The sequence below is a fragment of the Osmerus mordax genome, chromosome 28 (assembly GCF_038355195.1).
Source record: "Osmerus mordax isolate fOsmMor3 chromosome 28, fOsmMor3.pri, whole genome shotgun sequence".
In the NCBI taxonomy this organism is placed as follows: Eukaryota; Metazoa; Chordata; class Actinopteri; order Osmeriformes; family Osmeridae; genus Osmerus; species Osmerus mordax.
Window position 1 is genome coordinate 5,773,168 of NC_090077.1, and position 24,965 is coordinate 5,798,132.

At 42.1% G+C, this 24,965-nt stretch overlaps 5 protein-coding genes across 7 annotated transcripts; 3 read left to right on the forward strand and 2 right to left on the reverse strand.

Moving 5' to 3' along the window:
* The first annotated feature begins 1,879 nt into the window (after positions 1-1,879).
* On the forward strand, positions 1,880-5,223 carry lman2lb (lectin, mannose-binding 2-like b). 2 transcript variants are annotated; one of them, XM_067231540.1, is made up of 9 exons: positions 1,894-2,084; positions 2,480-2,598; positions 2,814-2,931; positions 3,069-3,151; positions 3,298-3,321; positions 3,634-3,795; positions 3,931-4,045; positions 4,332-4,448; positions 4,590-5,223. In XM_067231540.1, exons 1-9 carry the CDS (start codon positions 1,916-1,918, stop codon positions 4,730-4,732), a joined length of 1,050 nt encoding a protein of 349 aa, XP_067087641.1. In that variant the 5' UTR covers positions 1,894-1,915; the 3' UTR covers positions 4,733-5,223. The 2 variants fall into 2 exon arrangements, with proteins under 2 accessions (XP_067087640.1, XP_067087641.1); XM_067231539.1 differs by lacking the exon at positions 3,298-3,321 and having other exon boundaries at positions 1,880-2,084.
* A 1,309-nt stretch (positions 5,224-6,532) lies between these two features.
* On the forward strand, positions 6,533-9,031 carry LOC136937786 (leukocyte surface antigen CD53-like). 2 transcript variants are annotated; one of them, XM_067230905.1, is made up of 8 exons: positions 6,544-6,618; positions 7,061-7,165; positions 7,309-7,497; positions 7,639-7,713; positions 7,843-7,953; positions 8,102-8,209; positions 8,507-8,590; positions 8,831-9,031. In XM_067230905.1, the coding sequence occupies exons 2-8, from the start codon at positions 7,103-7,105 to the stop codon at positions 8,897-8,899; spliced, it is 699 nt and encodes a 232-aa protein (XP_067087006.1). In that variant the 5' UTR covers positions 6,544-6,618; positions 7,061-7,102; the 3' UTR covers positions 8,900-9,031. The 2 variants fall into 2 exon arrangements, with proteins under 2 accessions (XP_067087007.1, XP_067087006.1); XM_067230906.1 differs by lacking the exon at positions 7,061-7,165 and having other exon boundaries at positions 6,533-6,618.
* A 258-nt stretch (positions 9,032-9,289) lies between these two features.
* LOC136937784 (leukocyte surface antigen CD53-like) lies at positions 9,290-11,967 on the forward strand. The gene is made up of 8 exons (XM_067230904.1): positions 9,290-9,443; positions 10,025-10,108; positions 10,270-10,458; positions 10,583-10,657; positions 10,851-10,964; positions 11,058-11,159; positions 11,305-11,388; positions 11,474-11,967. The coding sequence occupies exons 2-8, from the start codon at positions 10,046-10,048 to the stop codon at positions 11,543-11,545; spliced, it is 699 nt and encodes a 232-aa protein (XP_067087005.1). The 5' UTR covers positions 9,290-9,443; positions 10,025-10,045; the 3' UTR covers positions 11,546-11,967.
* Positions 11,968-12,255: 288 nt separating this feature from the next.
* On the reverse strand, positions 12,256-21,896 carry araf (A-Raf proto-oncogene, serine/threonine kinase). The gene is made up of 16 exons (XM_067230903.1): positions 21,865-21,896; positions 20,483-20,705; positions 19,888-19,991; positions 19,549-19,651; positions 19,001-19,155; positions 18,721-18,828; positions 18,416-18,560; positions 18,253-18,280; positions 18,011-18,141; positions 17,719-17,918; positions 17,276-17,452; positions 17,037-17,083; positions 16,498-16,616; positions 16,220-16,351; positions 15,979-16,113; positions 12,256-15,737 (listed from the first exon to the last, which is right to left on the reverse strand). Exons 2-16 carry the CDS (start codon positions 20,591-20,593, stop codon positions 15,597-15,599), a joined length of 1,836 nt encoding a protein of 611 aa, XP_067087004.1. The 5' UTR covers positions 20,594-20,705; positions 21,865-21,896; the 3' UTR covers positions 12,256-15,596.
* A 229-nt stretch (positions 21,897-22,125) lies between these two features.
* On the reverse strand, positions 22,126-24,404 carry imp4 (IMP U3 small nucleolar ribonucleoprotein 4). The gene is made up of 9 exons (XM_067231296.1): positions 24,339-24,404; positions 23,817-23,925; positions 23,608-23,691; positions 23,393-23,502; positions 23,172-23,304; positions 22,938-23,092; positions 22,761-22,855; positions 22,573-22,646; positions 22,126-22,478 (listed from the first exon to the last, which is right to left on the reverse strand). The coding sequence occupies exons 1-9, from the start codon at positions 24,339-24,341 to the stop codon at positions 22,366-22,368; spliced, it is 876 nt and encodes a 291-aa protein (XP_067087397.1). The 5' UTR covers positions 24,342-24,404; the 3' UTR covers positions 22,126-22,365.
* Between the last annotated feature and the right edge of the window lie 561 nt (positions 24,405-24,965).

Genomic DNA, 24,965 nt, shown 5'->3' on the forward strand with positions numbered 1-24,965 from the left:
GACTGGAGCCGCAAAACACTATAATATCTCCTTACATTACCAATATGGATTAAGTGGAAGACTAACACAGTAGGAGCAGTCAGTAAACAGCATACTCTGCAATCCTGCTTTACTCAAAGAGCTGAGAGGGGACCTAAACATTGCACAATATAGTGTGTCTGTCCTTTATGACAACCAGACTCAGTGTGTAGCCTGTCTGGAACTAGAATTATATAGAAAACACATATGGTGCTGTGTGGGTGTCAGAAGATGTGGCAGACTGGCTGGGATGTTTCACATTTCAGCTGTAAACTGAAATTCTGCATTAACAATATTGTCCTCATGGGACACATAGTCATAATACTAATGAATGAAATACAATGCTGGATCCAAAACATCTGATCCGCGGCTATATTAACACCTCCATTTTGTTCTCTCACTTCCTCTCTCTGTCTATTTGTTTCTTAAAGAAGCATCTCTAGGGAGCCATAAACTGGAAGTAAACTGCATTAGTGTGATTCCTCCCAGGATGCTGAGGGAAAGCCTAGTGGCGCCAATTAGCTGTCAATAGTTCACCTCGTTAATCGCACCTACTATCCACTTTTTAAGAAACAGTGGGGATAGGCAAGCACACAAATCAGAAAGAAAAGTCAGAGTTGAAGAAGTTAACTTTTCCGTTTTTATGTTTTATTTCTTTGAAGACCACTTTAAAATCAATTGATCAACAATGATTATTCAATGCAAGGATTGTGGAACACACATACATTCAAGATTAAAGTGTTGAATGTATGTGGTAAAGAGAATAAAGAAATTTAACCAACTAATCTCCAGTTATGTCCAACAAAATGCTTAAAATGTTTTGCAGGAGTTCTCTATGCAAAGCTCTCCACTGACAAATAACTGACATGGACCTTATCGGGTTCTCAGAAATGTATGCTAACTTTTCTCCACTTACTGTCACTCTTGTGATAACCATGGATCTCTGTTCTCTGTGGCTGATGCTAGCTGGCATTGTACCATTTTACCAAACACATTAGACATTGTGAAGATACCTAATCACTTACTTCAAAACCACCACTTTCACTCCATGGCTACTAGGGGTGGGAATATTTTGGTACCTCACGATTCGATTCAAATCAATTCTTGGGGTCACGATTCGATTAAAAATCGCTTCACGATTTTTTAGATGCATGATTTTTTCGAGATTTAATCAAATTTCTATTCAATATAGAGCTAACTTACATTTGATTCCAGTTTGCTGATTAGTGTTACTTGTTTCTATTTGACTGTGATAGGCAGTTAAGTGTTGAAGAAAAAAATCCCACTGCATCAAAACCTTGAAATGTATTGTTTTTCTTGCAGTTTAGTAAAGTCATTGTTATAAAAAGGAAAAACCCAAAATAACGATTTTTGACATTCGATATCAATCGCTAGAAGACTATCGCGATTCAAATGCAAATCGATTTTTCCCCCACCCCTAATGGCTATGTGTGTTTGTCCTTAACCATCAAGAGCAGCTCCATGTAGAGGCAACAGCTGTAGTAAGTGTTGCTTATTGAATTCTTTTTATTTCTTCTCACATTTCTTCTGGACTTGGATGGTCTCCAGGAGACAAAATGAAAGTTTAGGACTTCTGAGACTGTTGGCCTAAAGTAGCCTATGTCCTAATTGCATGCATACTTCATCATGCAACAGTACATACTTGTACTTGCAACTGCAGTAGGCTACCTAGGCTACTAAAAGTAAAAATAGTGCGATTTGGCAGGCAGGTTATGTGTTTGGATTTACCACTCTTTATTTTGTACACTTACGTAATAGTATGGGTATGTTGGGACATGAATGTACCTTTAAATCGGCAAGCCAATAGAAAATATGGGCGGTCGTAGAATCATTAGTCAATATGGCTGCCACCATGGAAAAGTATATTCTGTCTCGAATGAGTAGTCTTCGGAAATTATATTCAATGTTTAATTTCCGAAACATTAATGAATTAACTTGTATGTTCGTTGTTATGTGTTTTTTGATGCACTCATCGTTGGCAGACAACGGATACGAGATGGATGACTTTTTAAAGAGGGAGTACTCGCTGACAAAGCCATATCAAGGTACTGTAGCTATTAACCTAGCTAGTGAGCTAGCTAATGTTAGTTGTTGTAATCACATTAGACATTAGACTGTTCTGCTATTGTTTCGGTTGACAATATTGAAAGTGTATTATACGATACAGTAACAGTGAGGTTTTTGAATTAGGACTTTAAAATATTGTGTAAAACAGTTTGGTTGGGCAGCCTCAGGCAGTTAGCAGAACTCAAGTGACAAGTGACACCACTTACGGCATTTGATTGCGCAATGGCGTACGCGGAAGCGGCATACCATGTAATTACAAATATTTGAGAGTTAATCATAAACATATCTTGAAATTAGGCTGTTGGACAAGGAACCCTAGGTCACATTATATGTCGACTTTTCCAAGTGAATTATTTCTAATTTGTAATTCCAGGGCTGGGCTCCTCCAGTTCTTCTCATTGGGATCTAATGGGTACTGCAATGATCACTACCGAGACTGTTCGTCTGACCCCCGACTTACAGAGCAGGCAAGGAGCTGTGTGGAGCCGCATTGTGAGTTTTGAACTACAACCTAAAACACAAGCAGATTAACCCCATGACTTGAATCCTGTTTCAGTGCTCCAGAACACTGGTAACTCGGTCTACAATGCTTCAGAATGTCACATCACCCCAGACCCTGGTTTCACACCACTAACAGCCTATCATCTCGGTTTTGTTTGTGTGCATGGGTGTGCGCATGTGTGTGTATCTTGTGACTGTGCATCTAGCCCTGTTACTTGCGAGACTGGGAGCTCCAGGTGCACTTCAAGATTCACGGTCAGGGGAAGAAGAATCTCCATGGAGATGGAATGGCTTTATGGTTCACCAAAGAACGCATGCAAATAGGTACCAAGTCTGCCATGTCCCTCGAGGGTCCCTCTCACAGTTAAAACAAAATCAAGGACACCAATTATGACGCTACTGTCTTGCTTTCATATCAGTGGTTTTCATGAAAAACTCATCACAGATTACATTTTGTGCAGGTCCGGTGTTTGGGAACATCAACCTGTTCACGGGCATTGGGGTATTTCTGGACACTTACCCCAATGAAAACAAGAACCATGAGGTGATTTTCCTATTCTTCACACCCTACACAGTCCCCCACACTCGAATGATGACCGTGGTTACTGTTACTGCACACACATCTATCCATTCCCTACCAATGATCACAAGTTCACCCTGTATTTCTTCACTACCAACTGGGAGATGCAGAAGAAGCAAAATCCTGCAACTCAGGTAGCTATGTTAAATTAACCACCCAACCCCATCACTCCATGAACTGTCCCCTATCTACCTCCACCCACACTCCATTCAGTTTGAGTCCGTCAATCCACATTCAAAACGTGTCTGTGGTGTTTGGTAGAAGTTTCATAGGGAATCGCTAATCGCCATTCGCTGCATGAAACCTGGAACCAAAGTGCAATTGAATGCCTTTGCCCCAGACATTCCTGTTATCCTGAGGTTCAAATTCCCGTACGGTTCCGTTCCCTCCATAACACGGTTATACTTCTGTTCTGTTCCATCTCCCTCCCGCCCGCCTGCCCACAGCGAGTGTTCCCATACGTGTCAGCGATGGTGGGGAACGGGACTCTAGCCTACGACCACGATCGCGATGGGTTGCCCACCGAGGTCGGTGGATGCACCGCCCTGGTGCGCAACGTCAACCACGAGACCTTCCTCCTCGTCAGATACTCCAAAAACAGGCTGACTGTGAGAGCTCTCTCACACACACACACACCTTCCGGTTTCCCTGCTTTGCACAGACCAGAGCCATATAGAGCAATGATTCTGGCGCAGACGCACGCAAAGTATGATACATACTCCGTTCCATCTCCCGTTCTGCAGGTAATGCTGGACATAGATGGCAACCGCGAGTGGAAGGACTGTTTTGATGTGTCAGGTGTTCGGCTGCCTCAAGGATACTTTTTTGGAGCCTCCTCTGTAACTGGTGACCTCTCAGGTACAACCACTTACGGTGCTTTCCATGGTTACCAAGTCGATGTGGGTTCACTATCTGCATGGATATAAACTGTCATACAACCATGTGCTCCCAATAATATAAAGGTTGAACAAACATTTCAGGTGGTAGAATCTTCTTCAGCGTTGGACTGTTTGATCACATATATCATTGTAACTAGTCATAAATAACTACTGACCATGCTGATACTGGTAGCAAACCCTTTTAATGGGTATTCTGATTGGTGGATGTGGTTTTGTACGGACACTCGTTGTTACTGTGTTTCCAGACAACCATGATCTCATCTCCATGAAGCTGTACCAGCTGACCGTGGAGCGATCTCTGGAGGAAGAGCAGGAGGAGGAGGTCACCGTCCCCAGCGTGGACAACATGGGGCAGTTCAAAGGTGCAGCACAACAGCGACGCCGTTGTCCTTCCGATTAGTCCTCGAAAGCAAATCCACCCGTCAGATTTCGACACGCGGCCCTTTGTGCAAGCGGCGGCTCCAAGGTCGCTCCGTTGACGTTTCTGTGCGCTTGTCTTTCAGTGGAGGTGCAGGAGGAGGGAATGAGCGGAGTCCAACTCTTCTTCACCATTATCTTTTCCATCCTCGGGCTCTTCGTCCTGGGCGTGGTCGCTGTCGTCGTGTACGGACGCTGGAAGGAGAACAGCCGCAAGCGATTCTACTGAGACCCGATCGAGCACTTGAGGATTAGAGGGAGTTTGAGAATCCACACCTTTTTTTCTTCTTCTTTTTTTTAAATCAACATACAGTGCGCCGATCACTTTTCCTGACGTAGCTTTACCAAACAAAACCCCCTCGCTTCGATACTTCGATTGAGAAAACTGACCTCAAAAACCTGGACAACACAGCAGAAAGTACTGGAAAGTGAACCCGTTCATTGTAAATTTCCATAATCATCTCAACCAGTTATTTTCGCCTCAGTGTTAAAGGTCATCTCATACTGCTATACTAAAGAGAAAGACCTATTAGCTGCAAACTAGGACTGAGTGGCCGTATCAACATTTAGACAGTGAACATAATGGCTGTAACAAAAGTGCTCTGTTCTCTTTATGTAAATTGTTTCTGATCTGTTTTGTGTTATGCTTTCCAATTGCACTGATATGATGTGCCCAGTATCATGTGTCCAATGGGTAATGAGTTATGTGTATTAAGTGCCTAGTTCAGGACCTAAACTAGGTATACCCTAACTTGTAGTGATGGTTTGAGGAACCTTGTCTTTGTGAAACTATATTTTCATTGTCTCCCATTTGAATGTACCACTCAGTTATTAATGTCTACCTTAGTTCTCTGTTAGATCTATACATTGGAGATGAACAAAACTAATTTCAATTATGTAAACTTTAGTTGTTTTCCCCGTCAGTTGTAATGCGGAGCATACCGCTAATGTAATCCTGCAGAAAGTTTGTTGTAAAGCTGTTATCTTACCAGTGAAGGATGAGCATATTTATTCTAATTAATTAATGTAATGCCTTTTATAATTCACTCTTGTCAATCCATTAGTTTTGCCAATTGAATCAGTAGTTTTTTTTGCTGTGAAAGTATTCATTGTTTTTCATCGTCTTTGTATGTAATTTTGTGAAAAGAAAAGCATAGGGTCTCCAGTGTCTGATGCCCAGGCTCACTGAAGGTGGTGTAAAGTTTCAAGTGCATTGGATACCGTTTGCCGTCTCGACGCTGTATAGATCTTCTCCGGACACTCATTTGCCGTTGCCTTACCCAAAATGCGTTGGTCCTGATTTTATGGAAGAGACCTCGCGTATTGCCACATCCAAAATGTTTACTTCAATGTTGTCCCTTTTAATAGCTCATCACTGGACAGTATGATGGGGATTTCTGTGGTTTGAGAGGGTAATTTATTGTGTCCTGTCCTGAGCCATCTTGTTGTGACACAAATGCGTGATTATTTAAAGAAGTATGATCGGGGGGTGATGAAAATGTGAACGCTTATAGGGTTTCATCAAAGCTTGTTTTAAATCTATAGCTGGATGTTCTTTTGTTAGTCTTTAATGAGAATGAGCACTGGTGTGTTACTGTGTCAATCCCTTTTTGAATAAACCTTTGTATGATCTTAATGAGGAATTTATATATAGTTTTTACAATTCTGGCCTGGTCAAGGCAACACAGATTTAGTACTTAGAACAGTAAGAGTGGTTCTTGGTGCCACACAATTAGCACAGTATATGGAAAGGTTATTTGCATTGGTACAAACTATTAGAATAATGGTTCGACCTCCACTCAATCCAGCTTTTTAGTGCTTTGATGTCCTTGTCACCTTAAACCCTTTGGAACTGTATGTATTAGTACAGGTGTACGGGTAAGAGTAATTCATTCTTTATACACATTTAAATGTCCTCTTCTGAGGCCTGGATGGTGGAATGTGCTGGAAAAAGAACACTGTATACCGCCTCCTCCAACCCTCCCTCTTCTGCCACCTCCAGCCCTCACCTTTCAGTCATAAAGCTAGAGGAACAAGCAACAGACGTTAGCTGGATACTGTATCTACCACTTCAACTGATGCAACTCGGTTGACCAGTGGATAGTTTCATCAAAGGTAGGTCTACATTTTTTATTCCAGTTACTAAGAGTGTATTTTAAAACAGTTTAAAGTTCAGTTCATTTCCTCATCCATCAAATGCCCTTTTTGATTTGATCTCACCTGATTAAACTGAAATAGACTAAAATGCACGGTACTTAAATTTGACCTCACAAATTAAATATATGAAGTAAATATCTGATACTTTGGAATTAAATAGAGCAATGTTCGTATGAGCCGATCCCTTTAGATAAGTAGAACTGCATTGGTCTTGGTGGCACCATGCTCAATGTTTTCATACCAAACACAGTTGTCTGGTAAACACTTATACCACCTTTAGCTCTGGATTATTATGGCCACTTTCCTTTACTCTACTCTCGAAGATGTGTTAGAAGGTGATAGGAGTTAAAAAAAAATATATATTATTGAATTGGATTTAAAGCTAAAGTATTATCAGCAGGTTATTTCATACTTTGCTGACGGATATCCAAACCGAAAAAGAATGAATCGTTCCTGGGTAAACTTCTGGAAAACCATGATGATTTTCCTTAACTTCCTATGCTGGGTATGTAGGTTATATGGTAAAATAGTAATATTGTAGTAATAATAAGATGATAAATGTGTGCTGTGTGTAATATATTTAACATCCTGCAGAGGGGATGCAAGTATTAGGCCGTGATGTTGCTTCTGTGCTCTATTGTGGTCTAGCTGTGCGGCGCATTTGTAGTGGCGTTTGGGGAGTACCAGATGATGCACTCCAAGTTCAGCTCCCTGATCACCTCATTCTTGCCCATCCAACCTGCCAACACCCTGGTGGTCAGTGGCACCATCGTCACCTGTGTGTGCTACCTCGGGTTCCTAGGTGCCCTGAAGGAAAATCGCTGCATGCTTTTAACTGTAAGTTTGCACCCACTTCAACACGGTATTCTAACTACCTTTTGTTTACTCGTTTTCTATCCTCTCACCAAGGTTGAGAAACAGTCATGGAACATAGTGTGTTGCCTTGGGTAATTCTTCTTTTTGATGTTATGATTGCAGTTTTTCATCCTTCTGTTCATTCTGATGCTGGTGGAGCTGGCTATGGCATGTGTCTTTTTGGTGTACAGCAGAGAGGTAGGTCACAACAAAGGGATGACACATACCCCCGCCAAAAAATTTGGTTCATTGATTAAAACCATCGGCTGAATGAAAAATGAATGTATTACATTTGTAATATCAACCTTGAGCATTTGTCCTTCACAGATAGATACTTTCTTTGAGAAAGACCTGATGAAAAGTCTGGAGATTTACAAGCATTCCTCCCCAGACGTGAATCTGGCCATGAAAAATGAGTTTGACGCAGTCCAGCACACTGTGAGTATTTACTGCAACTACCACCTAAAAAGAAATATACAGTGTATATATATATGTAATCCTAGGATGACATTCTTTGGTTGGTCAGATGCGAACCATTGAACGCCTGAGCTCGTTAAAAGCAGCTGCTGTGTTGTGCTCTGTTCAGTTTAAGTGCTGTGGGGTCCATGGAGAAGCAGACTGGGAGGGAAGCATACCTGTGTCATGCTGTACCAGAAACCCCTGCAACATCCTCCCTCAACCCAACTGGCCAGAGGTAGGCCCTCATCTGTCTTAGTACCGTAATATTATAATGTCTTCGTATATTTAAAGGCAATACCATATTATAGACATGGCAGGATGGTTTAGTCTGCACTTCCATTAATAATCCCCCACAAAGCCCTTTGGCACATCGAGACTTTGTCTCTAGCTTTATGATTAACCATGTTGGATCTCTTATATGGCATCCTTCCGTGCGGAGTGCTGCTACACAGAATCAAATCAAAATAGGCCAACAAGAAATCAAAATCAAGTTCATTTAATTAATAAATTGCACAAACAAAATCTGTTCCAGGGCTGTCATGCAAAGCTGAGGAACTGGTTTGCAACAGATTTTCAAAGCACTGGTGCTGGGGTCGTCTCTCTGTTCATTATACAGGTACACATCGATTTATGTGGTATTTTTGCATGTGGGTATAGTATTTGCAGTTCTGTAGATATTTGTATGTATTAAGATTTACTAAAACGTTCCCGGCTCCTTTCTTCTAAACTGTGCGAGTTTGATGTTGTTTCGTTTGGTGGCTTTTAAAAGTAGCTGCCTATGGCTTCATGTGTTGAGTACATTGTTTGATATGGCTGATACCTGACTCTAAAACATGCCTGTTTTGTTTTTTTGCAGTTCATTTGTATGTGTTTCAGCATCCCTCTCTTCTGCTACCTCAGCAAAAATCGTCTTGGTTACCAGTGAAAAGAGACAATTGGACAATTAAGTACCCAGAGTACTTAATTAAAATGCTTCTCATGTGTCTCGAATTGGATTGGATACATAATTTAAATTGTATAATATCAACGTACATAGCTTTGTGTTTATCTAAAACATATGTATAAAAAACATAAAAAAATATATAGGAATAAAAAATGTGGTTCTTTCTAAATTCTTTCTATTTTTGAAACAGAGGAAGTACATTTTCTATTTGTAAAAAAAAAGAAAAAGAATGATCATAGTTCAATAATCCCCTCTAATATTATTTGAATTAATGTCATTGTTTTCTCCCCAGCTGTGCCTTTTGAGAAACCCCCTTACTCTTTGTCAGTCATACATGTATTGCTGTTCATAAAAATAAGGAAGTAGAACACTTGGTCAACACTGCCTTTTCACACACCATAGCACCTTGATAACAGAGCAGAATAGGCAAGTAACAAGTACAGGCAGTAAAATTAGGAACATTGCGGCACACTTTATAAATTAAGATCTTTCTTTTTTAAAGGAGAAAACAATTTCAGCTGACAAGGTAAGAATAATTTTTTGAGGCTGGTTCTATCAAAGTTATAAAACAGTGAAGGTGTGATACTGTTCTATTATTTATTTCTAACTATCAGTAATAAATTAAAATGATTAGCATACTGTAACATTTTGGCCATGTAATAAATAGTAGGTTAATTTACATTTAATATTGTAGTTGATCTGTGTAGGCAGTGACACAGATGAAAACCCCACCCATATATTTGAAAACTATGACTTTGGTTGCTATACTATTTATTTTGACACATTTTACTAATTGTGATAACCTAATTGGTTTTTGTGATACATGGTTTGGTTTGTGTTATAAATGTGGTGCCTGGTTGTTTCGGTACATGTAAAGCAGTGTGAAAGAAAATCATATGTTACAGAACATTCACTTCCTCTTGATTTGACATTTGTTACCCTCACGAGAGACAGGAAAACACGATGCATTTTGTGTGAAGGGAAGAGAGGAAGTTAGAATCTGATGTTCTCGGTATCTCAATTTCTCTTCAAGTAAATACCTAGGAAGTGTCAAACAGCTAAACACTTTGATATGTATCTCTGAACGATGCTTTCTTACTTCCATAGGTTTAATATATACTTTTGAAAATGGCTCAAACTTGCCTCAAGTGTTTGAAATACACCATGTGTTTGGTCAACTTCCTGTTCTTTGTAAGTATGCGAAACATCAAACCATCCGTTTAATCTTGTTTGATTATTTTAAACATATTCCACAGAGATGAGGTACTTACTCAATTGGAGTATGACACTTTCATTGTACTTTCATTTCACAATCATGATATTTCCTGATGTCTGTTTCATATTTGTGACAGATGTGTGGAACAGCTGTGTTTGGCTTCGGACTGTATATGATGATGAACTCCAAGATGTCCTCCCTCGTTCCTTCCTTGGCTTCTTTGAACCTGGCCAACATTCTCTTCATCATTGGCATCATCATCACATGTGTGTCCTTCCTGGGGTTCCTCGGTGCCCTGAAAGAGAACCGCTGTCTCCTCATCACTGTGAGTGATACCACGACACGATTCAATCCCACTTCTAAATACAAGTCACTAACATCAACACAAGCATGACTGATGCTTCAAAGTAAATACTTTTTGGATGCTCTGTTTTTTCTCCTCGTTTCAGTTTTTCAGCCTGCTGTTTCTCTTGATGGTGGTGGAGCTGGCTGCAGCCTGTGTTATGCTGGTTCATGAGAGAGAGGTAGGAACATGAGCAAAGATTTACAGTGATGATGAGGCAGATCTGAAGTCAAATGTGCTATATTGTATTGGTCCATGGATATCAATTCATTGTCAAGAGTGTACCTTTAAGATACACTGATACATGCTATGGACAGGCTATTATTTGTCCATCAGCAAATTGTTATATAAGCCTTTTGAGTTTATATGTTTAGATTGACAAATTCTTGCAAGACGATCTTCAAAGAAGCCTGCAGAAGTCTATGAAATCTGACAAAAGTGGAAATTCTACCAACTCAGAAGATGACTGGGATTTTATTCAAATAACGGTGAGTGGCAATTATTATTCCCATGCTTCATACATATTAAACAAAAAGTGTATCTCCTCGCCATAACTTTTCACATATATATATATTATATAGTTAAATTGCTGTGGAATCTACAATGCCTCTGACTGGGTGGACAAAATACCAGCTTCTTGCTGTTCAACACCGGTAACCCCTTGTATCACATTGCGGGAAGAGGTATGTTACTGATGTCACATCTCTTCTATGTAAGCCAGTGGGTGGGGTTAGCATAGCCTATGCATAGTGCATACATGCATAGGCTATGCATAGTGCATAGGCTCAAACCAAGATAAATCATGACTCATTCTGTCCTTGATGACAGGGTTGTTACACTAAACTGAAGGTCTGGTTTGAGGATAACTTTCTAAGTGTCGGGATTGGCGTGATAGTGCTCTGTGTTATTGAGGTATGACCATTGTTTCCATTTATTAGTACTATTCTAACACCTACACCTACACCTATAAAAGCTTGACATCTGTCTGTGTTGGCAGGTGCTGGGGATGTGCTTCTCAATGACTCTATTCTGTCACATCAGCCGATCTGGACTCGGATACAAATTATGAAGCAACTATTCCACTAACAACACCCCCCCCCCATCTGTAATATTCTCAAGTCTTTGTTAATACAAATACACACCTAGAATAAGCCTTTAACAAACAAGTTTAAGGTTTATAAGAATATAGATAAGATATTAATGTTTGTGTTATAAAACAGGTGGTGTGAACATATACAGTAATCAAAAATAAATGCTTGGAAGCTTCTCAATGATTCATGGTTGTGAAATCAAAGAACTTGAGGACAATTATAGAGATTATTTACTATCAAATCGTTTTTTCCTTTTACATTTACGTGTTTTTTGTTGTGTGATCAGAGCTAAATTATACGGACCACGATTGTAAATATCATCTTATTCTTTTCATGTAATGCTTTATTGCTTGCCCTTAAGACCAAAATGTTGAAACAAATTAAACAAGTGCGTCATTTACATGATTGTGTGTATCTGCCATTTGTTTTCTGTTAATCATAGCTGACTGTATACCACAGAGAAACCAATGGTAAAAACAAACATCACTGTTTCCTGTCGCTCGGTCATAACCTGCTAAACTCAGGGCATGGCCACTTCTTCTTTAAGACAAGTCGAACTAAACCAGTTTCGTTTAGACTAAAAAGGGGCTAGTTATGGGCATCTTTGAAGAGTGTAAAACTCACTGTTGTTGTGAAATCAACGGAGGACATTTTGTATTGTTTGTAGAAGATAAACAGGATTTCCATAAGTATTCCACAGTTTTATTTAAAGAATAAAATCCTGCATCCTCAATATTTTAAGACAAAAACCTACAAAAATACTAAAGATTTCTTTTACATTTTAAAATAATTTTGTTCTTTTCAAACCATCACACAAAAATAGAAACAAGGTACAGTTTTGTAATAATAAAAAAAAATGTAACTGTACACAGCAGAATATACCACTTATTGCAAACGGAACACCCCTGATACCTCAAACTATACACACACAATTATTGCAGTTCACCTAGAGATATGCAAAACTACTGACACAGCTCGCCCATTCTCATTTCTGCTTTAAAATAGACAGCTGTTGAGTTTGTCTGGTTTCCGTCCCCACCCCAATGACCCCTGCCATTACTCTGTTGAGACAGTAAGTGGTATCTTCTATCTGATATCATGCACGTATTGCAGACTTGATTTTAAGGGAAGTCCGTATATTACTTTTCAATTTTGGTCAATGTGGCACCCCCTACCCCGTCCCCCGCCTCTCCTCTCAACAGACAACAGACGAAACGCTGTCCTCTTTGGAAGAGAAAGGCATGCAGTCAACTAAACTCACACTCCGATACTCTCGTGTTCACCTCTTCAATGAAAAAGACATGATATAATCTGAGCCCTCAGTCAAGAGAAATCAGGGAATACATGATGTTACACTATGGTAAAGCAATGCCACCAGACAAATTAGATACTATGCTTGCATCATGTATACTTCTACATGCACTGGAAAACAAATTCATCTCTCCTTGCTAGCTCTATTGCTACAAGTCTGTAAAATAGATTTTATTTGGAGAGATACGTTTCAGCCATTGGCCTACTCAATTTCTCCTGTAATCTACATGATACAAAAAATGATAGATGCCCTTGGAAAGAAAATTTAATTTAGTCTTTCTCTGCACTTTGCATTGCTCATATGACACTTTATTGCTTGATATCCATCTACTGTGCTTAGGTTGCCATTTTTAGCCACACTTGAGTTTGAGAAATAAGCTAGTTTGGAGAAGTAGTTTGAGACAGTACCGTGCCTTGAAGAACATTCTAAATCGGAAAGAACCACAACGATGACTTAAATGTTGCAAAGAGGGATCTCTGTCAGTAAACAAACATCTCACCCACCCCAAAAGATCCAAGAACAGCAGATTCACGCAATCTGCAATGACATCAATAAATAAGATAGGAAAAAAAGGTAGCCTTTCCCCAACCATCGTGTCACCAAAGCCCCGGACAACCCTATCCGTATCCTTACCCAACCCACAAACACCAACATAACTGGAATAAGAAAACAGAGGAGGGTACCCAGCCCTTCCCCTTATTTATTTGAAACTTGAAAACATCTAGGCCTAAAAACCTGTATCTGCTTCTTACAAAAGCTGTCAGTCCTGCAATGTTCAATACCCCCCCCCCCCCCCCCCCCCCGATAAGCTCTGCACTTGTTAAATTGACCACGTCAAATACAGTATTGACAAATCACACCCTCCAACGTCAAGCCATTTGACAGCATAGAGAACACCAAGCATACCCGTTCTGGGTTACTATCACAGTTACTGTTAGTTTGACCAATGCAAGACTCTAAAACTAAAGTGATCATTGATGAGCCTCAGCGACACAGGAATTCATTCTGCATTGCACCAGGGAGCAGTGAAATAAGCAACCGAATATCTTATAAATAACGTTAACGCGCGTTTGAGAGGAACTAGCCTACAACCACCGCATACACCCAACAAGAAACTCCCATCCTTCTGATAAACTGGCTGGTTGTCCAAATCCCTCATTTGAGGTGACCGCTAAAAATCTTCTGTACACTGACATCAATAAGTGAAAGCATTGCTCAGCAGCTACTAGTGGCCTGTGCTGTAGCCTAAGCGACAGCTGTGTGTATTAACACCAGTTCAAAGAAAACAGCAAAGAAAAACATGGCTTGTATTTGAACGTTCCATTAAGTATCTTCAATTGAAAAGCTGGTGTTGTTTTTTTTTTTGGGGGGGGGGGATATCACGATTGCCAATAATCCATACCACCACGATTTGGAATAAAAACCGATTACTCTGCACTTCCACCACTGCCATTAGGGTACAACGAGTAAAGAAGCCAGTACTTACATTAAGGCAGCTCGTTTTAAACCACTTGCCGGAGCTAGCAAACAAATCAATATTGAACACCCATTCAGAAACTGCTCTTTGCACCAGACAATGCCATTCACCTGAGCTGTGAACATTCCCTATGGTGAAGAAGAAAAAATAAACACTTTAATAAGACGAGATTGCAACACCAGGCCACATGACATGGAGAAATGAGTCTGGGAAAATATGTCTCTTGGAGGGTAAGGACTTGCCCTCTCATATGCTCTGGGTATGCAGGTTACACATGATTCTTGCAAGACGATCTTCAAAAAAGCCTGCAGAAGTCTATGAAATACAGGAAAAGTGGAAATGATATGTGAGGAAATGTTGGCCTAACACCACCTTAAAACAATCAGTAGCTGCTCCATGGTGCAATGTATAAATCAAGCTAAATGTAAGCACGTTTTCAGGAATACTCTTACAGTAGCTGTTAAGACTACAGCTTTTGTGGCCGTGTAGTAACTCAATGATGTGTCGAATGGAGACAGTGCAAGCCTTTTGGAAATGTTACTGTGCTCAGACAATTGTGCGGTGTTGCTTGAGTCCCATACTGCTGGTCTCCGTGGCATACCAATCAATGTTTTATAGCAGCAATTTAACTAAATGTGTGTGTGTATATACACACATACATATATGCGTATGTATACTAAGACTGCAAGGAACTATGAATTAACAAAAGCTCAGTGGTATATGGACAACCACTTTTTTTTTTTTTTTACATCAGATTCAGAGCGATCTCGTCTCTCCTGCTCCTTGAAAGCTCACCATGAAATTCCGATGGTACAAAAAAAAAAAAAAAAAAAAACTACAAAAAAAGTGTCCACCCCAAAAGCAGCCTTGAGAAATCCATCGCCTAACAGGAATGTATGGGTCTCCGGCACGGACCACACACCAAACTGCCTGGGCATATCAGCAGGGGGGAAGGGAGTGCCGCTTGATTTGCAGGGACAGCCTTCAGTCAGCCTGCCAGATGCACCACGTCGATGGGGCTCCATCTAGTGGCGCCACCCGACTTGGGCAATGCTCCAGCTTTTGCCCAGGGGAGGGGGCGAAAGGGGCATGAGGGGGGCGGATAGGGGGGGAGGAATGTGTGGTGGAATGGACTGCTGTCAGTGCTTCCTCTCTGTGTGTGTCTCCACCGTGAGAATGCTGCAGCATTGGCGGGTGATGGTCGCTCAGCCAACCAGCTCTTGGCTCCCGTGGTGGGGCTTCACAGGGGCATGATCCGGGTGGTGTGGAACAGGAGTGGGTTCAGGTCCTCTGCGTGGGCAGCCCTGTGCAGCGAGGGCTCCGAGGTACTCCGCTCGAATTTTGGCAACAGGTCCTGGACCTGCTCAATGCTTACCAGTATCTGGGGACACATTAACAACAACAAAAGTCAAAATCCCAAAAGATATTACGAGTAAACATAAAATTTAAATGACAAAAAACATTATTTTTTCACCAAGCGGCGACTGCTTGATTATTAAAATAATCAATATATATGACAAATAATTCAACCATGATACAAATCTGCAATTTGGAGAAGAAAGGTTTCCCACAACGGTTCCAGAACGATCCGCCAGGTGAGCGGTGTTTGGTGTTGGGTTTACCTGAGGGAAGAGAGGCCTCTCGTCGCGTTTGAACTTCAGGCAGTCAATGATGAGCCTCTTCATGGACTTGGGGGAGGTACTGTACATCTTACTGAGGTCTGGGGACAAGTAGCCACGCCCGACCATGAAGAGGATCTGATTGGCACGAAAAAGGAGGAAGAGGAGTGGGTGAAAGTCAGTGAAAATATTTTTTCATTTTTTCTTGTTGCTGCTGCTTTGGAAGGCTTGAAAATGGCTTTACCTGGTCTCTGTTGTTGATGCTGGTGTAAGGCAGGGTCCCTGACATTAGCTCGAATAGCACCACCCCATATCCGTACACGTCTGACTGGAACGTATAGGGGTTGGTATCCTGCATTCGGATCACCTCGGGGGCCTGCGATGCAAACACACGACTAGCTCAGTGCTTTCAGAAAACACTGATGGTGGTAAAGTCGCCATACTTGACATACTTAACAGCAGAACCGTCAAGCAAAACCTGAACGGGGCTGATGAGATGATTTCTGGGGGCTAGTGACTCACCATCCAGAGAATGGACCCGCTGGGCTGTTCTACCTGCTGTGAGCCGGTCCAGCGAGACTTGACCGTGGCCAGCCCAAAGTCCCCGATCTTCACGGTCCAACCTTCGTGGAGGAAGATGTCTAAGGAATGTGTTAAGGAACAAGGCGACAGGGATGGACAACACGCACGCATGGAAACCGAGCTCTCTTAAAGGTCCCATGGCATGAAAATGTCACTTTATGAGTTTTTTTTTTTACATTCATATGAGTTCCCCTATCCTGCCTATGGTCCCCCAGTAGCTTGACATTGCAATAGATGTAAACCAAGAAGTCACATTTCAGGTGACAGACGAAGAGCAGTTGTTTGTGGTGAGAGCAACTATGGCGGATCTGTTTACTTTAAGTCTACTCTAAGTCTACACTAAGTCTGAAGAGATGTTCTGCTTTCCGTGAGCCATCTAATATGCAGTTCCTTACTGCACAAGGCCAAGATTCAGTGTCTTAATACATTTCAAATTAAATCTCTCTGAAAAGTACATGCCCAGCATAAAAAAAGGATACTGTTGGATTTCAGGTCTCTATGAATTATGTTCTTGGCATGAAGATAGCTGAAAAAAAGTCAATAGATTGTCAATGATCAATGTCAACACAATTTGTAGAAATGTTTGGAAAAGCAAAGCAAAATTTGGTAAAAAAAAAATCTAAATGTAAATAAATACACAAGATTGATATATATAATTTTAACGGTGAACTTTGAATTCAGAAGACCAGTATAAAGAGTGACATGAAGTCTGTCTTACTCCATGCCCTGCGCCGTTTGCCTGGCGACGTCGATGCGGCGCATGGTGTCGAACTTGGTCTCGCTGACGTGCAGATGGCGGTACAGGCTGCTGCCCTCACACCACTGGGTGATTATGGCGAAGTTGGGCTTAGTCATGAAGCCCATAAACAGCAGAATGTTGACATGGCGTGTCTTTCTGCACAGTGGGGGTGGGGGGGGAGACGACATCCAATAACAGGCGAGCATTAGTCACCTCTTATGCAAAAAAAAAAAAATCTCCCCCAGAGCACTGACGTCGCGATCGACCACTTTCACACAACTGTAATCTCGGTTGATTCAGCACCTACGTCTCACTCGTTTATAGAATTGACACAAACGTGGGGGCCCCCCCTTTGTGTCAAGGGGGGGGGGGGGGGGGGGAAGAGAGGAAGAAAAAAAACAAAAAAACAACAGTGGGCTTACCGCAGGACTTGCATTTCGTTTTTGAAAGCCTGCAGTTGCTCAGGCGTCGGCTCTGTCACTTTGAGGATCTTTATGGCCACGTCTCCGTGCCACTTGCCCTTGAAAACAGTCCCGAAGGAGCCGGCGCCTATCCTCTTCTGCATGTTGACCTCCCGCCAGTGGACCTCCCAGTAGTAACTAGAGTCTCTGTAGCCACGGTGCTGGAACATACAGGACACTTAGCACTGCCCTCCAGGGACACACGAGTATTAGGGGAAGTGGGGGAGGCGAGGGGGGGTTTGGGAGCACATACCACTTTCTTCTTGTCGTCTGAGGAGGACTGCTTGCGCTCCTTGTGCTCCGAGGGGGACTTAGGAGGTCTTCTGCCTGGGGAGCCCAGGGAAGAGGGGGGGCTGGTGGAGGGCTTGGGTGAAGGCTCAGGACCTGGTGATGATAAAAAGAATGTTGATCATTTATGAAACAAAATGGCAATACAGCCGTGATGGACTGCAGGATCGTGGCGGCAAAGTGGAAAAGTTAAATGCGAACTCCTACCCATGGTGCTGTTGAGCTTTAGCGCTTCCTACGGAGAGCAGAGAAAAAGACACAGGAAAAGAAAGAAAAAAAAAGGCGTTACAAGACGACATTCGCACTTGGATCGCAAAGGCGCAGCCGCGTGCGTGTCGTCGCACTGGGGCGTTGGGGGTTGTGGGCTGACCTCGATGATGCTGGTGCCCGCCGGCCCCACATTGCCGACCATGTGGACGTTGGGGGTGGAGGTGGAGCGATGCCTCTGCAGGGACTGGCCCTCGGCGCCAGGGAGGGGGAAGCGGAAGGCCGAAGTGGGGGACAGCAGATTAAGCCTGCGGGAAACGCAACAAAAAAAAAAACACCCGGGGGGGGGGGGGGGGGGGGGGGCGAACGTCAACCCAACTTGCTCCCCCGTTCGCAGCCTCCGCGCGCTATCACTCGAGGAGCTTTTGCTTACGCTCCTCATCTTATCTGCCGTGAACGAGTGCTTACCCAGGAGGCTCTGGGGTTAAGGCTATGTCACTCTGGGATATGGAGTTGTCTGGCAACAGTATGGATATCTGAGGATACCCCTCATCTGTGCAGGGGTTGGGCCCACACCTGGACACAAGGAACATACAGCACACAGATGAAACACATAAAAGGTGACGGGCGGACAGGTGGCGATGCACAACGAGGACACGGACATCGGGGGGGGGTGTATCTAAACTGCACTGATGGGAAGGAGGAGGAGGTCGTGTTGACGTAGCCTGCATTTCCGAGGAGGACTCACCGCTTGGTCATGGTGTCCATGTCCACACACACGGTGGGCACCTTGCTGCTGCAGTGCTGGTGGAACTTGTAGCCGCACGTCTGGCATCTGAAGCCGTTGAAGAGGAACTTGTGGCAGAAGTCGCAGTAGGCCAGCTTGAAGAAGGTTTTACGTACCTGGAAACATGTCATGGGATGAGCCTGGATGATGAGACAATCCTCGGCAACACACCAAGTCAAAATATTTCTTTTTCCTTTTCTTTTTTTTCATTTTTTAACCCAGCCAGTGGGTCTGAAGTATACAGATACTGGAGTCGACCTGGAGCAGGTTTATTTCACACAGTATCACAAAATCTACAAAGCACACCAAGATTTAGATGGTTGCAATAAAATGTAAAAAAAAAAAAAAAAAAAAGGACAATGGCACGGAATTGCCACGAAACAAAACGCCAAACATTTCCTGAGAATGTCGGTCAGGACAAAAGCCTGTGGTTCACCGTCCTGAAACCTGCCCCGGGCCATCTTTAATCCCCCACCCCAAGGTTCTGACACGAGAGAGCGCCAACTTACAAAGTTGTGCATGGTGAGAGGGACATCGTCCAACACCTCCACCAGGAGCTCCTCCCCCACCAACGGGGTGATGTCAGTGTTCCATTCCGTCAGCCTCTTGCGCCTGTGAGGACGGCGGGAAGAACCATGAGAGGGAGGACAGAGGACAAACACTTCACACACACGTTAAAAACAACACTACATTTTTTTCCCCACTGAATTTTCTCTTTTCAAACCATTCCCAAGAGGATTCCGAGACTACAACACCAGACATATTGGGGTACACTAGGGGCTGCAGTCCTTTTAGAGTGCACCCTACGACTGCTCCTCTGTGGAGCGAGAGAGGACTGACAAACTTACCCCTCTAGGAGGCGAAATACAGCGCAGCAGTCCTGGCTGAGGCCCCTCACTTTGAGAGCTTTGTCCAGGCTGTCAAACACCGTCTGTCCTGAGCGAACATTCACCTGTTTTCGCACACAATGTATAACATTTCAATGCGTTTCATGAAAACGCTCAGCAATTCTGGTTATCCTATGGCTAAGTGATGCCAGGGTATATGCATTTTATATATATATATATATATATATGCATATATATATATGCATATATATATGCATATGCATATATATATGCATATATATATATGCATATGCATATATATATGCATATATATGCATATGCATATATATATAGATATATATATAATGTAATTTTTTTACATGAATGCCACACACCATATCTGTTTGAATACTAATATACAAGGCAGACCGTTTCTAAGGTTTCTCAAAGGAAGAACATTTCATAAGACCCAGAAGCAAGCACCAGCTGGCAAATGTAACACCAACTGTTGGCAGCTCGAAAGTTGTGAAAAACGGCAAGCTTGTTGAGACATTTTCACTGCAAAGACATGAGCGACTGAACACACTCCACTGCCTGGGCGATCTCCCTGTCTTACCACTGTCCTCTGCTTATTGGGGAGGTAGACTCTGATGGTGCCCCCACCTCGGGGTACATCCTCTGGGCTGGTCTCTCCAGAGGAGGAGCAGGAGGAGGAGGTGGAGGACATGGTGAAAGGCAGGGAAGGTAGGAGAACAGGAGGCAGCAGCACTAAGTCACGTCAACTGCAGGACAACTTCATGCACTGGGGAGACCAAGGGAGTGAGCCCTTTACCTGGAACCTGAGACAACACTTGATTAGATGTGTTGTCAACCCACTCCAGTATGTATTTATATCTGCATTAATGAGGTCACGGCAACATCCTTTGAGTTCCAGATAATTTAGGAAGGACTGATATAGGTACAATTGTATTATAGTGCAGACACTACAGATTACATTTGGCATAAGGCCCATAGATTGGACAGACAGACTAATTATTCTTCTTAAAAGATTTGCTTTTTCTTGGAACTGCATAATACTTAAGTGAAGTTACTTTGTTACTATGTAAATAGGGATGATGAACAGAAAAGGTATGTACAAATGAAGCCTCTGATTACAGATCGACTGCAGCTCCCAATACAATCCCAATACAATCATGATTACAATTTGTGAGGGTGTATGAGTGTGCGACTCAAACACAGCCAAAATAAAGAAAAACCTTGCAATCAGACAAACTACGGATAAGATTGCTGCCACTATATGGGCATTTAGTAATAGCTACATCAGACCAGCTAGTTAGTGTGGCGTGCAATCTGGAACTCTTATCGTGCCGTGTGCTAGACTTCTGATTTGACAGCTACCTGCTGATCTAGTACTTGAAAGGCTGGCTAACTTCAATATATCCGACAGACCTTCGTTTCTCATTCGACATAGGTCTGAGCTGATGTACTGTTTGGCATCACATGTGGCCGCAAGTCACTAAAATTAACTGACAGAGCAATAGGAATCGTAGCTTAGCATAGAAGGATTTGACTGCTTGGCTAGCAATATGACATTTCGACATTTTGGAGGCCATGTTTGACAGTGGTCCCCTGCTGAATGAGGCTTAGTGTAACTATTAGTGTCATTTTACCTAAGTGACATTACTGCATCGACAAGGCTTTGTTATTATTTGCTTCTTAATTTTTGTCGGGTGTTTCTTCGTGCTATACTCAACAAGTACTTACTAGATTTACAGCAGAAAGGGATTAACTGGCTAACGCTAGCTAGCTACTATTGGAATAGCTAGTCTAGCCTACCGCGCCAGCTAGCCACATCTACCATTCGTTCCCATCAACTTAAACGCAACTGAATTCTATTTTGCACAGTAATACATTGCACTAAACAGTTGACCGTGTACACTTTCTCAATCGTCACAAATAAACAGTTTGATGTTGTTTATCTCGGGGATCAAGTCTCACCTGAAACTGCCATCTTGAATTCTCTCAACAAGATTCTCTCTGAAGTAACGATGGGCGACTCCTTCTTCGTCTTCTTCTTGTGTATCTGACATTTAGGGGGTTTCGGCAACCTGAAAACCCGCATTACCGCCGCCCACTGGACAGTCGTAGATGTAATGTTGTGCTACTTCATCAGGCTAATAACTGAACTAAAATACTGTAATATAAATATACTAATGTGTAACTATATCGATTGCTTGAAAAAAAGCACAAAGCCAAATGGATGATTTAAAGCAGTGTTTATTTAGAAAGGTTATCCATTTCAATGGATGTAAATAAACCCAAGGTACAAAATATGGTAGATTGCACAAAAAGGTATGAGGGGGGAGGGGCTAAATGGATAAAGTACATGGATACCTCTGACCATGACAAAGCCCCAAGAAATATCAGGTCACATTTCCATGCAGCACAAATGAAATGGCCAAATACATCCCCATGTTTAGAGTAACGGACACTAGAACACTACTCCACACTGAGAAACTTTCTCTTTTTAGCAGTGTGCGTGTATGAGTGATGGCGCCATTCAACGTCCGCTGTGCTCTCATTCTCCAGGGTACCAAGCTTAATCATATACACTACAGAAAGAAAGTAGAATTAGTAAATCATTTCTAAAAAACACTATGGGTCCAAAAGTGCTATACAATACAAGAGTAAACTTTCAGTACTTACATTTCATTTCAAATCTGGGCCCCACTTCTGTCAACTCAACATTTTTGTGATTTGTGTTCTTATATGTGTGGTGTCTGTGAAATGAAGACATGAATCAAGACTTGGTGAATCAAACCCATTTCTACACTTTCTGTTAGACTTAAGAATGTATGCTGATATTTCCTTTACAGAAGTGCTGCATTATTAACCTGAAAGAAATGAAATCCTCCTGGTTGGCAAATGTGATTACACGTTTACTGTCCTCTTTGGGTACTGGAAACAGGAACTTTAGGATGTTGGACACCTGAAAGTGATAGCAATTCTTAGCGCAACCAAAGATTTTAGATTAACAGAACAAATTGCAAGTTAATTGTCAAGTATCTCACCCTTCGACCAAGTCGTGAGGAAAAGTTGTGAAAAATGAGGTGGGGAAAAGCTTCAGACATGGTACCAATGTCTGGTACGTCGTGTCTCATGACTACATTGTACAGGGTGAAGTAGGCTGTTGGTCCAAACGGTAGGTGGCACACCACAAGGCCGTCTAAAAGGGACACATGTCAAATCAATAAAAAACGGTTGTTATTTGAATGCGCTCGGTAAATGAATGTTGCTTTGCTTACCTGGCTGTCCTCTAGTCTCGTGCACAATGACCAGATCTGTTACATTGTTGGCTTTGCATGCTTGCACCAGGGAATTGATTTCATGATTTCCCCTGTTCATGCGTTGAGCACCCGGGAAGACCAACTTCACCTCCTGTCACACCAAAAGAAAGTCCAGCTACATCAGTGACACACGCAATATGTAATTACAGGACGGGATCCCAGAAATTAATGGGACTGACCTTGGTAAACATTTTCAGCCTTGAGCTAGGGTCTCTTGACGTAGTAACCATGACCTTGGGATCCTCCACTCCAGCCCACTTATACTCGTCATCCATATGGGAGCTGACACCTGGACAGAGCCTTCTTGATGAATATTGGGCACCATCACACAGCATGCTAGACACGAAGCGGTGCATTCAATACATTCTTAGACAGAAGTAACTATGTCACAAACCCTCAGCTCCTTCATCGTCATATTCTAGTAACTTCTGTAGCTGCACAGCTTCTCTGCGGACCTCAGTTGGAATGAGACGGTTGTCTGTGCAAAATGAAAATCCATTTAAGTTGAAGCATCCATAAACAAGAAAACACAGTTTGTCAACAAGAAAAATATTGATATTAATAGACTATAAAATGTCAGGCGGCATGCGTGACCAGTCATACCATCTAGGGCAGACTTCAGCTTCTGTTTCTTCTCCTCAATAGTGCGTACTCTGTCCTCTTGGGCTTTCCTGTACAGGTACTCCCGTCTAAGTCTCGTCTCTCGACGAAGCTGTAGTGTAGAGACAATATAATCTCCTTAGCATTGGACACCATCACGTTCAAAGCACTATTCATACATCACTTTACAAATTAATGACTTTTTATGAACTGGCTTCTCAGACAAAGCCAATCACTCTACAACCGTAACAAAAGGTAAGCGTCAACAATAAAAGTAGAAATGTGCATAGCTATAACGACAAAACATGTTAGCATGATGCTTCTTAACTTAGACTGAGTTTCTTAAAATATTTTCAAGCTAGCCTCCGAGCTAACGAGCATACGATTGTTCCAGTAAACTACCAACCACAGTAGTTATTCACAAATAAAGCAATTTTTCCTATAACAAATTTTCCCATTCATAGACAACTGGCCTCAAATAGCCAAAATATTCAATTATGAGTAAATAATAAGAAACCTTCATACCATTCTGATGATCTGCTGGAAGTCTTACACATGTGATACTATGAGATAACTACCAACATGTATGTTCATTGGCTATTGGCACAGCCAATAGACGTTTGCGGAACTGATTGGTGGTGATAAGAGCCATTGACCTTTTTTCAAAATAAAAGTCACTAACTTGTCTAAAAAAAGTCAGAAACCAGAAGAAGATTATTCAAATGTCTGATGTGGCGCCGGTCAAGGGAGGGCAAGGGGTTGGCACGGGGGGACAACGCGCACTTTACTTGTATAATTCCAGGAATCTCAGTCTGTGTTTCTGTGTGTCAACGAATCAACTAAACCACATCTGAATGTGTGTCTCGTGTGAGTGTGCATTCTTTAATTTTTTCTACGTGTGGATGAGTCTTGGAAATCCGTGGGAGATATCTTCGGCTTGATCCTCTGGGAGATATCCTCCTGGTGTTAAGTACACCATAGGAACATGTGTGTACTGTATGTATGTATGTATGTATGTATGTATGTATGTATGTATGTATGTATGTATGTATGTATGTATGTATGTATGTATGTATGTATGTATGTATGTATGTATGTATGTATGTATGTATGTATGTATGTATGTATGTATGTATATGGCTGTGCCTGTGT

Excerpts from the sequence above, each read along its gene's own strand:
- lman2lb (XM_067231539.1), top strand. The coding sequence starts at position 1,880 with ATGGCTGCCACCATGGAAAAGTATATTCTGTCTCGAATGAGTAGTCTT. Across the intron at positions 2,599-2,813 it reads GAGCTGTGTGGAGCCGCATT|CCCTGTTACTTGCGAGACTG; the intron begins GTGAGTTTTGAA and ends CTGTGCATCTAG. Across the intron at positions 3,152-3,633 it reads ATGAAAACAAGAACCATGAG|CGAGTGTTCCCATACGTGTC; the intron begins GTGATTTTCCTA and ends GCCTGCCCACAG.
- LOC136937786 (XM_067230905.1), top strand. The coding sequence starts at position 7,103 with ATGAATCGTTCCTGGGTAAACTTCTGGAAAACCATGATGATTTTCCTT. Across the intron at positions 7,954-8,101 it reads TTGACGCAGTCCAGCACACT|TTTAAGTGCTGTGGGGTCCA; the intron begins GTGAGTATTTAC and ends TGCTCTGTTCAG. Across the intron at positions 8,591-8,830 it reads TCTCTCTGTTCATTATACAG|TTCATTTGTATGTGTTTCAG; the intron begins GTACACATCGAT and ends GTTTTTTTGCAG.
- LOC136937784 (XM_067230904.1), top strand. The coding sequence starts at position 10,046 with ATGGCTCAAACTTGCCTCAAGTGTTTGAAATACACCATGTGTTTGGTC. Across the intron at positions 10,459-10,582 it reads ACCGCTGTCTCCTCATCACT|TTTTTCAGCCTGCTGTTTCT; the intron begins GTGAGTGATACC and ends TCCTCGTTTCAG. Across the intron at positions 10,658-10,850 it reads TGCTGGTTCATGAGAGAGAG|ATTGACAAATTCTTGCAAGA; the intron begins GTAGGAACATGA and ends TTATATGTTTAG.
- araf (XM_067230903.1), bottom strand. The coding sequence starts at position 20,593 with ATGTCCTCCACCTCCTCCTCCTGCTCCTCCTCTGGAGAGACCAGCCCA. Across the intron at positions 19,156-19,548 it reads CTCTCACCATGCACAACTTT|GTACGTAAAACCTTCTTCAA; the intron begins GTAAGTTGGCGC and ends ACATGTTTCCAG. Across the intron at positions 16,617-17,036 it reads TAGAGACCTGAAATCCAACA|ACATCTTCCTCCACGAAGGT; the intron begins GTATCCTTTTTT and ends CACATTCCTTAG.
- imp4 (XM_067231296.1), bottom strand. Across the intron at positions 23,692-23,816 it reads GCTGAAGTCTGCCCTAGATG|ACAACCGTCTCATTCCAACT; the intron begins GTATGACTGGTC and ends CATTTTGCACAG. Across the intron at positions 23,093-23,171 it reads CGAGACTAGAGGACAGCCAG|ACGGCCTTGTGGTGTGCCAC; the intron begins GTAAGCAAAGCA and ends TGTCCCTTTTAG.